This window comes from Hemibagrus wyckioides, linkage group LG16 (assembly GCF_019097595.1).
Source record: "Hemibagrus wyckioides isolate EC202008001 linkage group LG16, SWU_Hwy_1.0, whole genome shotgun sequence".
In the NCBI taxonomy this organism is placed as follows: Eukaryota; Metazoa; Chordata; class Actinopteri; order Siluriformes; family Bagridae; genus Hemibagrus; species Hemibagrus wyckioides.
This window is the reverse complement of record NC_080725.1, coordinates 1087107-1101683: the sequence shown is the minus strand read 5'-3', so window position 1 is coordinate 1101683 and position 14577 is coordinate 1087107. Positions and strand designations below refer to the sequence as shown.

Here is a 14577-nt window from a genome sequence, read left to right as displayed (position 1 = left end):
TAATTATATGGTGCAATTGGGTTTACATCATTCTCAAGCTCTGTGCATTCAAACAACATGCACGTGAACCAGGATCATGTGATATCAGTGATCATGTGTTTATGATGTATTTGCTTTCTGCAGATGTAGAACTGTAACTTCAGTGTTATAAATTTGAAATGATTTTTTAATTTATTGTTAATAGGCCAGGCAGCCATGTTGTCCTGACATCATATGTTGAACTCAGGGTTGAGATACATGCCTGTCGTTTTCAGTAGGAATTCCACGTTGATGTTTTAAATATCCTAGTTGGATATTTGCAATTCAGATTAACGAGCTTTATTCAGTCTGTCTTGTGATGTGACTCTGTGCTTTGTAACTCTCAGCTTTGCTACTGCTGATGAAGGAGAATTTCAAACAAATATCAACAATCTCACACTTAAAAAATAACGAGTTTATTAATAATGAGTTTATTAATATTAACATGGGATTAACCCTGTACTGCTTTTATAGAGAATGAATAAACAATTTATGAACAATCAGATTTGAGAATTTAACAACACTGAGGTGTAAAGCAATGAATAATGTTTTGCATTTAGAAAATGAAAGATAACTATCAAAGATAAAAAAATTAGCATACATGAGCTGATGTTCTACACTTTCGGGTAGTATTATGATTATTGGTTCTGTTCTGTTCTGTATTCTGACTTCATCAATACCCATGGTAGGAGGTACTCTGTGGTCTCCTGTCTTAGCTGTAATATGTTCATTTGTGATTTCCTCAGGCCCACCAAAAGCCAAAGCCAGGACTGTTCAGAGCAAGATGTTGAGGATTTCGGTGTGTGTGCATTCCAGCTGATGGGGGCAGTGAGTGCAATGGGAGAGAAATTTGGCATTACAGCTCCCATCCTGCTGCTGCGAGGCTCAGTAAGATGCAATGCAACTACACAGTCTGGTCTGGAGAATACACTACATGCCTCCTTAATAAATGGAATGTTTGGCTAAACATCTTTGCCAACTCATTTCCTTTTTTTTTTGCAGACCGCTCAGAGAGTTCCTGAACGCTTTCGTCAGCACACTTTGTTTGGCGCAGGCAGGGGGGTGTCTGAAGCCTGGTGGAGAGCACTTGGTCGTGAGCTCATCAGTGAGAAGTACCTAATGGAGGCGTCTGGTTATAATAAGTTCACCACGCTCTGTATACTCACTCCCAAGGTACTGTTGTTTGAAGCACCCAGTGTAGTTGAACACACAACACACACTATAGCAGTGCTGTTTTCAGTAGCCATATATACACAGATGAGCCATACCATTATGACCACCTGCCTAATATAGTGTTGGTCCCCCTTTTGCTGCCAAAACAGCCCTGACCCATCAAGGCATGGACTCCACTAGATCCCTGAAGGTGTGCTGTGGTATCTGGCACCAAGATGTTAGCAGCAAATCCTTTAAGTCCTGTTTCGATGGACCAGACTTGTTTGTCCAGCACATCCCACAGATGCTGGATTGGATTGAGATCTGGGGAATTTGGAGGTCAAGTCCACACCTCAAACTGGTTGTTGTGGTCATTAAACCATTCCTGGATCATTTCTGCTTTGTGGCACGGTGCATTATCCTGCTGAAAGAGGCCACAGCCATCAGGGAATAGCGTTTCCATGAAAGGGTGTAGATGGTCTGCAGCAGTGCTTAGGTAGGTGGTACGTGTCAAAGTAACATCCACATGGATGGCAGGACCCAAGGTTTCCCAGCAGAACATTGCCCAAAGCAGGACACTGCCTCCACCGGCTCGCCTTCTTCCCATAGTGCATCCTGGTGCCATGTGTTCCCCAGGTAAGAGACGCACACACACACCCAGCCATCCATGTGATGTAGAAGAAAACGTGATTCATCAGACCAGGCCACCTTCTTCTATTGCTCTCTGGTCCAGTTCTGACGTGCCCATTGTTGGTGCTTTCGGTGGTGCACAGGGGTCACCGTGGTCACTCTGACTGGCCTGTGCAGCCCTGTATGCAGCAAACTGTGATGCATTGTGTATTCTGACCCCTTTCTATCAGAACCAGCATTAACTTCAGCAATTTGAGCAACAGTAGCTCATCTGTTGGATCGGATCACACGGGTCAGCCTTCTCTCCCCATGTCCATCAATGAGCCTTGTCCATCAATGACCCTCCGGTTCACCACTGTTCCTTCTTTGGACCACTTTTGATAGATACTGACCACTGCAGACCGGGAACACCCCACAAGAGCTGCAGTTTTGGAGATGCTCTGATCCAGTGGTCTAGCCATCACAATTTGGTCCTTCATCAAACTCGCTCAAATCCTTACACTTGTCCATTTTTCCTGCTTCTAACATCAACTTTGAGGACAAAATGTTGACTTGCTGCCTAATATATCCCACCCACTAACAAGGGTGATTGAGATCATAAAGACAGTCATGATATGATATGATATATGATATGCACGTTTGCACACAATCACTGTAGGGTACTGTTTACTACTAGACCAGCTGTATATGGTTGAATGATATGATATGTGATATGTGGTATGATATGGTCACAGGGAAGGACATGGTTAAGTAAAGCTCAGGATGAGAAGCAGAGAACCCTCCTTCTTCACCCAAACAGAAACCTTTTTTCAAGAGTTTATGTGCCAAAGTAAGTGTAAACATCTTCCTGATAGAGTTTACTGCTTCACCCACTCATTGTGTATCACTGTCTGACTGAACCCTGCGTATTTGCGTTTTCACTTTCCAACCACACACTCTCCTCCTCCTTCCTGTCATGTCCTGAATTACTCATTCTTTCCTTCAAGCTCACTTCAATTCACCTGCACTTTTCTTTGCTCGGGCCTTGCCTCACACTCTCGTGTTCGGTCCCTCCAGGGTTTTTGTGATCTTTACATTTTTTTGTGATTAAGGAAATGAATGCAAAAGTAAGCAAACTCCACAATATTTGGAGAAGCTTGCAATTTTACCGCAGATAAAAATGACCACCGATTGTTTTGCAGTTCCTCAGATTGTCATCACGATGAGCATTCATCCAAAGCCCTCTTTGAAACTCAGGCTTCGAACATAAGGGCAGCAGTCATAAAAGTAATTACATACTGTATGTGTCTTCACTGGTAGAAGTTTAAAAGAAGAATCCTGTGCTTGTAGTTTCAATAATTTAAGTATGTCTAAAAAGCACATAACCTGCTCCATCACAAATTTTGTAAAATGGTGCAGTAAAATCATTTTTGGCCACAGCAATCACAAAAAAAATTGCATAAAATTCTGGAGGGACTGTGTCCACTTCTCCTTGCTGGACTCTGATGCATTCATAGATTGACACATGCTCTTATTTGTTCGCTCATTTACTCTCACTGACATGTTCACTCCTGCCCTGATTCTTTCACTCATACCCCAAGCCTTTCATGGATTTACTCACACTCTGATTCTCATGCTCTGGTACATTCACTGAGGGCTTCTGTATTAGGCCCAATTTAACCTGACTAAATATGAGAACAACCATATGTCGCTAAATGAGACATCAAAGCATGCACCAGACATGATATTGAGTCGAGGCATGTGGCAATATTCAGACATGCACTGTTTGTTGTGTGGGAACCTTTGTAATACTTCCTGCCATGGTTTCCTTGTAGGTTCTTCCTCTTGTCAGGTTCTTTTAAAGACTCCAGCTGTTACTCCAGGATTTCCTTCTTTCTTTCTAATGCATTACTGGTTGAAATTTAATAAAGTAGTGTATGTAAAGACTAATATAAGATTAATTTTGAGTTTATTATCACAACATAAGCTCGTATCTATGTATTTGTGTTCATGATGTTTGTCTTTAGGAAAAAACAAGATCCAAAACCTGTTGTGGTTGATGTTCGAGACCAGGCTTTACCCAGTACAGCTCAGGTTAGTGTTGGTCAGTGTGGGCAGTTAAGCCAGAGTGGATCATGTATTTTGTTATCCACGTTTGCCGACCCAGATGTCCGTTTAAAACGTGGACGTGTTTGTGTTCCTAATCATCTGTTACACGTCCTCTGTTTTATTGCAGAGAACAAATTTTAGGCCTCAGGTGGACTCCAGTGCTGTGGGCAAAAATAACAGAGCATCACATTATAGGTATAGTGAATTTATCTGCTGAAAACAGCAACTATATCTATGTTTAATAGATTCAGTATGATTTAATGTAGATTATTGAATTAGTACAAAAGTTAATGTTATTGCTGCCTCTCAGGTCAGTTCCTGGTTTGCAACCTGCTCCTAAAGCCACACCTCAGCCTCCTGCAGTCTCTGCGAGGGAAATGGAGTTACAGGTACTGCTGCTGGTTTTATTTTTTAAAAAAAAGAAAAAAAAAAGGTCTAGTCAGTTTGCTGGCTTTTTATTCATGTTTTATAGCCAAAAGCATGGGCTGGGTGTTATCTAGAATTTTAATGAATAAGACAGATGGGATACTTTTATGATATAGCATCAAAATTGTTACCTCTCTAAAACTGAGGAAACGGGTCGTCTCGGTTCATCCTGTCCCTCTTTATGTTGCGATCTATTGAAGGCTGAGCTGTACAGCAAGCTGGTAGCTGAGCGGCAAAAACTAGCCAGCATGAAGGACATCCCTCCTGCCATTCTGGCTACCAACAAAATCCTCCTGGACCTGGCCAAGTTAAGGTATAGGGAAATGATGCTTCAAGATCAGAATGATTTTTTTAATCTCACATGTACACCGATCAGGCATAACATTATGACCACCTGCCTAATATTGGGTTGGTCCCCCTTTTGCTGCCAAAACAGCTCTGACCCGTCGAGGCATGGACGGATCCTTGAAGGTGTGCTGTGGTATCTGGCACCAAGATATTAGCAGCAGATCCTGTAAGTCCTGTAAGTTGTAAAGTGGGCTTCCATGCGCCTCCATGGGTCACACCTCTCAACTTACAGGACTAAAGGATGCTTACAGGACTTAAAGGACTTACTGGACTTAAATGAAACTTTTGATAGACACTGACCACTGCAGACTGGGAACACCCCACAAGAGCTGCAGTTTTGGAGATGCTCTGATCCAGTGATCTAGCCATCACAATTTGTCTTAACACTAACAAGTGCCATGATGAGGAGATCATTAGTCTTATTCACCTGGCATTGCTCACAATGTTATGGCTGATCGGTGTATATGCTTACTGTCCTCTTTATTAAAAGTGATACCATACTACTACTGGGCAAGATCAGCCTTCGCTCTCAGAACAGCCTTAGGTTTTTGAGGCATAACTAGGCTGTTCTGAGAGGCATCCACAAAGTTTTGGAAACACTTCTTCAAAATTCTGCTTCATATTGACCTGATTGCATCACATAGCTGCTGCAGGTTTGTCAGCTGCACATTCATGCCTGTTCTAGCTTTGTTGGATTCAGATCAGGTTACTGTGGAGGCCACTGAAGTCCACTAAAATCATTGTCATGTTCATGAAGTCAGTTTGTGTTTTGAGATGTGGTGGATTATCATTCTGGTTGCCATTATATAGGGGTCATTGTGCTCATGCATGTGGTTGGCAACATGGATAGGATGTGGCACTCAGACAATGCTCGGTTTGTACTAAGTGCTAAATACAAATAAAACACTGTTACACCACAACCACCATTTAGAGCTGTAGACAAATTCTCACCATCTGCATGTAGCAGAAAGCCATCAGATAAGGCAATGGTTTTGTGTGTGTGTGTGTGTGTGTACATACCAGGCCCTTCTCAGTAGCCAAGCTGAAGTTGGTGGACGGCGTGTCAGAGGCTAAAGCAGCCATGTTGGCCCCTCTACTCCAGACCATCACAGACTTCTGCCAGACACACGGCCTGCAGGTAAATATCACTACAAGCCTTAAAAACCTATTTGTGATATTCCAATCTGTCTGTGTGAAATCAAATGGTGACATTATGTACATATGAACCTAACCTCTCTTGTGTATTTCTAGGAGGCTGTGACTTCTAGCTCTTCTACTTCCTGTGCTGAACAGACACACAGTGCACAGACAAGAAAAATCCCAGCGCTGTTTCTGTCTGATAGCGTGGCCATAACTTATAGACTTTTCCAGATTGATGGCAAAAGCATGGTAGGGTGCAGGTTATGAATAAACTGTTTATTTATTCTTGGGAAAAATCAGATATTTTTAGGCACAAATAAATGTCATAAATCTGCTACACAAACAATACAAGAATTAAGAAATTTGATTATTAATATATTTAATGAGTTATGATGATGCACCTTTTTTCAGAGTTTTTATATTTTTATTTGAATTGGGGTTTTTTTCTTTTTCTTTTTTCTTTTATTTGTCAAGAGACTGAATTTTTCATTTGTGGCTTTCTAGCCTGTCGCAAGCTAAGGGTCATGTTATAAAATCCATTATAAGGCAGATAAAACAGTTAAATCAAAATAAGTCCTTAGTCACATATAACAAAAAAAAATGCAGATGATAAAGAAGTAAAGGACTAAGAACAAAATGATGGAGGACAGACAGCATGTAAGAACTGGAGAGCTGAAGAAAATGAACTGGAGTGGTGCCTTAGTGAAAGTGATTTTAATTCAGTTTTAAAACCTGAAATTCTGGAGAGATCTCAGTGTCTTCTCTTGTATGTTCTCTCGGCACATCCCTGCTTCAGCCAATACGATTGATTTTATTATTCAGAATGACTTTAGAAATGATTACATAATAAATGGTTTATGAAATTTATATTTTACAGCTTTTGAAAAATGTGTGCAACAGCTGAAGCTGAACAGATACCCGATTGTTTATAGTACTAAAAAAGAATGGCAGAAAGGTGCTGTCTCAGACGGCTCCTCTTTTAAGGAGTAGCACATTAAACATGTCGTTGTGCATCCTGAGCAAAGAAGTAACATATGCAGGAGAGGAGGACTTTTGTGCTTTTGTAGAGACTACTGATGTTTTAGATAATTGGTAAAAATCTGACGGCTTAAAGCTTTGCTGTTCTAATGATCCAGTTTCTGTGTGTGAAACAGGGACGTGGCTGACAGATGAATTTGATTTTCATGTGCATCTAATAATCAGCTCTGTTTGTGTGCATGTGCAGAGGCAAGTAGCTGATGCTCGCAGCTTGCCCATGGCGGTGGTGGAATCTCATCTGCTACAAGCTCAGAAGGCCAGCCAGCCACTGGACGCCGAACGAGCTGGCCTGTCCTCATCTCTATTCAACACCATCACACGAATTCTGTCCTCTCCTCCTCTTAGCTCGGGTAACACCGAGATTTCACACTTACACTTATGGTACAATAAGATGCTATAAATTTATATAGCCATGCGGTGTAAACATGTTTTGTCCTTCCTCTTGCAGATCTCAGTGACTTTAAGAACATCCGTGCTATGGTGCCAGAAGACGTCAGCACTTTTCTCCTCAGGCTGTGTGTTGCTAAGCTACAGAATGAAGGCTTTCCAAAGCCACAGCCTGTCAACCTGCCATCAGAACGGCACCAGATCACCTGGATAGAGCCTCAGGTTGGTGCTAGTGCTAATGCTAATCAGGTTAACAGCTCACTGGGTTCAGAAACATGTACTAATTAAGCATGTTTGCACCATCCTGAATTGATTTTGTAGTACAAAATATCAGAATCCAAGCTGTTCAGTTCTTATGAGTGACCAGCAGAGGGCAGCAACGTGCTGTTTATAGTGTCTTGCACCTCTCTCTCAGCCTATGGTTTACAGAAGGACAAGGGTTTAGCAGAAAACAGTAGTAGCAGCCATCTTAAATCGGTATCCTTTCTTCCTCAGATTTCTATATAACTTTAATATAGTTTGTGTTTGATTTTCACTTGCTACAGTGATACAGGAGACGTGTACAGCAAGCTTTTCCGCTTATTTAGCAAAAACATCTAATAAAAAGCAGCTTGCCTGATAGGAAAAGCCAGTTAGCTAAAGGTAAAGATGCAGGAAGTGAAAGATATGTTACTTGCAATACGTATAAGTGAACTCTGTACTGGGAATTTGTGAACCTCAGAGCTGATAGACAACAGAAAGGCGGGACTGTGGTGTCTTTGGTCAGTAAAATATGGTTGAGCCGGTAATTAGTGAGTAGTGTTCACACCAGAGCTTTGCTTTGCTGTTTTCTGACTGTTTTTATTGTCTTGGGAAAAACAGCAACAAACCAACAAATACAATTTGTGGTAGATTCCTGTTTTTTTCTGCCCTCTTAGGATCTTATTGGCAATGTTGTCACTTCTGCTATTCCATCACAATGTTTTTCATTACTTCTGAGGTCACTTATGCTTCAACTCTGGCAGAATGTGACCATTAAATGTTAATTGGACGTCTCAAGTTTCTATTGCTGTGCTGTTTAAATGCAAACGTTAGAACTCCACTGAACCCAGTGCATTCTTGCAGGAAATGAGCGCGAGTCTCGGGTCCACGGTGCTTTAAGAAAGCTGTGTCTTTGAGCTCTTGTTTTCTCTATACATTGTTACCTCTTAAAACTTTCATTAAGAGAGAGGAGGGCTGGAAAAGGCGGTGTGTGTGACCTTTGCTCTCTCCTCTCACTCTGATTGATTGCTTTAGACCTGTTTTCCACCAGGAGTGTTCATAGCAACAACAAAAAAAGTAGCTTTTAGCTTTGAATGGAATACTTACTTGGTGCGGTCATTTTTTGACAGTGCCTCTACATCAAATCTAAATGGACTAATTCTATAAATGAAATGTGAATTCTAATGAGTTTTAAAAGGAAAGTAACTAAAATAATTCTCTTACTTCACTCAGGGAAAGCTTGTCCAGGCAGATGGTGCTGGTAAAGCGGTCACTTCAGGTCGAACGCACCAGCTGGAGCCAGAGCCGGACAATATGGACATGAGTGACGATGAACTCTTTAGTGAACTTCCCATGCCTGAAGTATTGTCCTTTATTTCGTTGTTTTTTTTTGCCTTTTTGCTGGCCAGTCAGTCACTAATTTGTTAATGAATAAATTAACAAATTAGATAATAAATTAAAATATTCTTATTTACAATTCTAGACTGTTTGGAAGTTTCTTCCAAATCTGTAAGATTCTTTTAAGATCTTAAAAGAAACAAGTTCCTGATTTCATCACTGATAAATGTTCACCTGATTTTTATTTCTTCTTAATTGAATGTCTTGAATCATGTGCAGTCCTGAGCTCTACAGACCTTTGCAATGAGGTTTCTTTAACAAACCTACGTAGCTCTCATAATATCTACATCCAGATACAAGCCATTTCACATCACTACCTAGCGATCACCTAGCTAGGTGATGTTCTGACTGCGATGTTGACTAAAATGGACCTATTTAACTGGTTAACTTTTTGTTCAACTTTGTGTATGACGACCCGTCCGTTGTAGGCTACACTGCTGTTTAGCACCTGACAGGGCACCTGGCCATAAGAACCTTCTAGAGTAATAACAAGTGGATAAAACATCAGTCTGTCTTCTAAAATATCATCCTTGATCGATTCTCCAGACACAGCCAAGTAATATCAGGTTGTGACTATAGTTATAAGTTTATAAGTCTAAAGCAGCTTCTTTCACACACTGTGTTTAGGTTGCAGGGTCAACCAGCAGCGTGGCTCAGCATAATGTAGAAGATGCCAGGCCTTCTAAAAGCAGTGGGATTGAGCTGGCTTCCTGGAACCAGACCAATCTGGACTCAGACACTCAAGACCTGTTCAGTAATTCACCAGTTAAGGTATTCTTCAAAACGCATTAAACATTAGTTATTTCAGCCATTATTGTGGTGATAAATTGTAAATAATGCATGTGAAAATAATTTGCAGGATCTTTCAACAGAGCTACAATTATTTTGGTTTATAATTAACTGTCAACAATTTCGAGAATTATTTCCTTTAACCTTTCTGTCAGCTTACTGTGATAAAACATCCTACAAAAAAAAACGCTTGATTTTGCTGATCAGAGCTCTGCGGTTTGCCTTAGACTTTATATCAGAAATAAATTCTGCCAAAGAATATTATACCTGGGATACATATTAGATTAATTAAAGAGCCGTCATTTTTTCACACAAGCCGTGTTTAAGCCGTTTGAATGAAACCTTATTGTGGTCAAATTGAGGAGGTAAGGACACGTCAATCACACCCGGGGGTGAGTGCGTCACACGTCTGGGCAGTGTGGCCTCAGTTCAGGAACTCTGGCATTTCATTGTATTAAGTCATTTAACCTTCAGAAAGTGAACTCAACATGTCTGGTGTTTTTGGGTTGTGGATAGCTCTGTCGTGTTTTTCCATCACTGTGTTTATAACCAATGAATGAATGAGTTTTGGGGTTTAGTAACGTGTTAAAAAAAACAAACAAAAAAAAAAACAAATGCATTAGTTTCACTCTGATAAGGACTCACCAAATAGATTAATAGGTGTTCTTTTTGTGGCAGGTTGTGCCACCTCTCCTGACATCTGAAGGCTATTACATGTCTGTTCCATTGTGTACAAAGCCTTCTTACAGCATTGCTGAGTGACCGTATGTACTCTGAGGAGCCACTTTCTTGTGTCGCATGTCAATGCAAATACAGACATGCAAAGACTTGCACAGACTGGAACCTAAACCTGAATCTCAGCTGTAGCTATGAGATCTAATTATAAGCTCTAGATTTGGGTTTTGGTGTTGGTTTCATGGTTTCGCTGACCTTTTCCATGTCCTCTCGTCTAAAGGACAGCTTTCAAACAGGTGTGTGAATACACAACAGTGGTCGAGCTAATGTAGGTCTAATGGGCGTGCAGCGTGAAGTGCTTTGTTTATTTGCAACTCTGGCCTCTGGGACCTGACCTCTGCCCCGAGGCTAATGACACGCGACAGGATCGATCAGGCCATCATGGCCACCTCTAACAAGATGAGTGCAGTGGTGTAGCTTAGCTCAGGGGGTGTGGCTTAGCTCCTGTCTGACCCCTGACTGCCCTCACACACACTCACACTCATGCACACAGACTCACTCGCCACATCTGGGGTTTCATCCCCTCCTGCCGTAAATTTCCCGTCTAGTCCAGAGCTTTTTGCTGGACATAAAAGCAGAGGTATTGTCATGGGACAAAAGTGGAGCTTTCTTTGTGTTGCTTCTTCCTGTTCTCTTATTTCTCTCTGAAAGGCACAGTAAGCTATAAAATAAAACAATTGGAGAATGGCGTCTATTTTTTATGTGAATATTAGCTGTTGATTGATGTTTGGCTATTCATGCCAATATAATAGTGGGGGGAAAAAAGCAATTTGTAAACATAAAAATCTAGGATTAAAACCAATTTTTTTTACATCACTGCTCATTACAACATTCTCATACCAGCACAAGCAGCATCTATTATTATTCAAAAGATTCTTAACAAGCCGCAATATATCTTGACCCGGACGTTTATGGTGATATAAGCAGGTTTTTGAGGCCATTCATCAACAGTCTTTCCTGCTGCTTCGACACAAACCTATGGATCAATATGTGAGCATTAGGGTTCGTTTCTAAATAGATAAACTCCTCAATCTGCTGCATCCTGTCTGGAGTGGTGCTGGTGAGGTCATTAAGATTAAGGAGAGAGAAAAATCATGAGGGCCAGAAGACAATGAAATGCATGGAGGGAGATTAATGGTCAATTGGATGGTACACTAATGATAGTTATCATGGTTAAGTTAAATTATGCATGGGGCAAAAGACTTTCACCAAGAGGACTCAGGCCCTCCTCACTGCATATTTAATTAATACTCTTACTCCTACTAATAATAATTTCAGTTCTGCTGTTTTCACAGATTGTGTATATTATTGTGTGATTTTTATAGTGTGATGTAAAAATCTGGTATTACTTTTTTTTTATGACCAAACTGTTGCTGCTCATTATTAGCAGAGATCGAAGTGAAAAAGAACTGGCTAAACTACGGTGGCTGAGAAGTGCAAATCACAATAACAAATCCGAAAACACAAGAACGATTTGGACAAAGAAGAAAAGGTAGGTATAGTTTGCAAATGGAATTCTTCCCTCTGATTGGACGAGACATGTCACTCAGGATATACAGGAAGTAGGAAATTGTGTAACTTCTACATGTGTGGAGTTCTGCCTTCACTTTAAACCATTTTTAAATCTTAAAGAAAATAACGAACATATATTTATAAGAAAATGGACTTCATTCAGCGCTACTGTGAGGAAGGACGTTATCATATGGCGTGATTTTGGATATACTGATATCATGGAATAAAGATTAGTTTGCGATCTCTAAAAACACACCTGAAGAACGCAGGAATGTTCGGAAGATCAAACTCCAGATTAAAGGATGTAAGGAGCGCTATAAGAGCAGAGCTGTGTTCATACACACACCAATCCACTTTCTACTGCTGCAGCTACTGCTGGACTTCCTGTAGATCCTGAGTGACCCATGTCTCGTCCAATCAGAGGGAAGAATTCCATTCACACACTATACCTACCTTTGTCTGAATCGTCCTTGTGTTTTTGGATTTGTTAATTTGTTTTGCACTTCTCGACCACCGTACTTAACTCCAATATGTACAAAAATCAGTGCAAGATTTTAGTCAGGTATTGAATGTAGAAATAAAGTGAATTACAGTTACCCTCTGCTTGGATTAATTCATGTCATTTCATTATAGACCTGAAGTGAAGAGTACTGCTTCAATTAAAAAAAAAATCTACTCGCTGCTTTAACATGATCACTTTTTCCCACAGACTGAAATCGAGGCAGCTAAGAGGAAGATGCCTGACTGGATAGAAGCACCAGCAGACTCTCTGAACGCTGCTGCATCGAAAAGCAACAAAAAAAAGAAAGGACTCTTCATGTGACTCCTCACGTGTCACTCAGAAAAACCTGTGCATTTACACTGTGTGTAAAAAAAAAAAAAAAAAAAAAAAAAAAAAGTGTATATAGTTTAAATAAAAATAAATGTTTTAATTTATCTCTATTTTATTGTAGGAGTGTGAATTTGCTTCTTTTAGAGATATAGGATATATTTCTTGATACATATTTTACAATATGATACATGCAATGATTTGGTACTTTAATTCAGTACTGATCCAAATATGATCCGGTTCAAACCCAAATCAGGAAATCTTCATGACAAGCATTTACACTTTCCATTTTCACTGTAACAATCAGGATTGAACTGTTTCTTTTCAGTGCAGTGTTCATTCAGACCTCATTCACAACTGAATACAACTTTTTAAAAAACAAACTTACACCGACCAGGCATAACATTATGACTATCTGAGTAATATTGTGTCAGTCCCCCTGACCCGTCCTGCACTGTGTATTCTGACCTCTTTCTATCAGAACCAGCATTAACAACTTCAGTAATTTGATCAACAGTAGCTCGTCTGTTGGATCGGATCACACGGGCCAGCCTTCTCTCCCCACGTGCATCAATGAGCCTTGATCGTCCATGACCCTGTCACTGGTTCACCACTGTTCCTTCCTTGGACCACTTTTGATAGATACTGACCACTGCAGACCGGGAACACCCCACAAGAGCTGCAGTTTTGGAGATGCTCTGATCCAGTGGTCTAGCCATCACAATTTGGCCCTTCCTCAAACTCCCTCAAATCCTTACACTTGTCCATTTTTCCTGCTTCTAACATCAACTTTGAGGACAAAATGTTGACTTGCTGCCTAATATATCCCACCCACTAACAGGTGCCATGATGAGGAGATACTCAGTCTTATTCACTTCACCTGTCACTGCTCATAGTGTTATACCCGATCAGTGTATATTTAAAAAAAATTGTATGTAATTTTTTTTTTATTTGGATCAGTTTTTCTTTACACCTCTGTTGGTAGTAAACAGACATTTTTTATGAGTAATGGATTTCTGTTCATTAAGAATAAAAATCAGGAAATGATAAATCATTCAGACCAGACACTAAGACTAAGAGCTACTCTGCGAATAGAAACAGTTCCTGTGTACAGGGTTAATCCTGAGTGAAGTAAAGCTCTGCTGTCTTTTCAGATTAAGTTGTCATTGGATTACTAGTCAGAGATAGTGGCTTAACCTGAGGCATGACAATACTCTGCTGTTCAGAAGAGATGAAATGATGTATCTATTGAACTTGTCCGAGTGTCTAAGGAATTGTAAAGCAGCGTTTATAGGAAAGCCTTTAGATCGAAAAGTTGGCAGAATACCTAAACATCGATTAAATTAACTAACTTTTAACATGGTTTATTGTGCACATGCTAAACTTTGGCGCTTTTTTATGCTTTACAAGTTCTGTGCATCGATCTGTCTCATTAGACAGCTACTGATGAGTGAAATTAATGCTTTTTCAGACTTCCAGGCTTCTTCTAATGCAATCAAGTCTTTTTTCCATCTAAAGTTCTTTTTCTTTTAGCATATTAACAGCATTGATAATCCCAGCTGTTCTTGCATTCTCATGTCTCGGGGAATTATAACCCAGAGAAATCTAGCATGATTTATCAAAATAATAATATTATTATATGAAAGTGCCCAGACTCACACATTGCTACTCATTGAAGCAAATCCGGTCAGTAATTCTGCCTGCACTGAAGTGGATTCGTGCTCTGGTTTTCATAGTGGTCTGTGAAGGACCCCAGAGATCTGTGGAACTTTGTTAGAAGGTCTGGTGTTCCAGTGGTGTTAGCCTGTTTAACAGATTGCTTGTATTAAATGGATTCAATCCAAACC

General features: G+C 40.3%; 1 protein-coding gene across 2 annotated transcripts in view; it reads left to right on the top strand.

Moving 5' to 3' along the window:
• The window catches only part of wrn (WRN RecQ like helicase), a 28143-nt gene extending 15370 nt beyond the window's left edge, over positions 1-12773 (top strand). The window contains exons 22-35 of one of the 2 annotated variants that reach the window (XM_058412451.1): positions 765-906; positions 1021-1191; positions 2535-2629; positions 3807-3873; positions 4016-4083; positions 4199-4277; positions 4515-4627; positions 5686-5800; positions 5914-6051; positions 7028-7190; positions 7289-7449; positions 8701-8829; positions 9493-9636; positions 12611-12773. In XM_058412451.1, the coding sequence (XP_058268434.1) occupies positions 765-906; positions 1021-1191; positions 2535-2629; positions 3807-3873; positions 4016-4083; positions 4199-4277; positions 4515-4627; positions 5686-5800; positions 5914-6051; positions 7028-7190; positions 7289-7449; positions 8701-8829; positions 9493-9636; positions 12611-12724 (1699 nt within the window). In that variant the 3' untranslated portion in view covers positions 12725-12773. The remainder of the gene's footprint in view (positions 1-764; positions 907-1020; positions 1192-2534; positions 2630-3806; positions 3874-4015; positions 4084-4198; positions 4278-4514; positions 4628-5685; positions 5801-5913; positions 6052-7027; positions 7191-7288; positions 7450-8700; positions 8830-9492; positions 9637-12610) is intronic. The other variant, XM_058412452.1, reaches the window with a different exon arrangement.
• The last annotated feature ends 1804 nt before the right edge of the window (positions 12774-14577 follow it).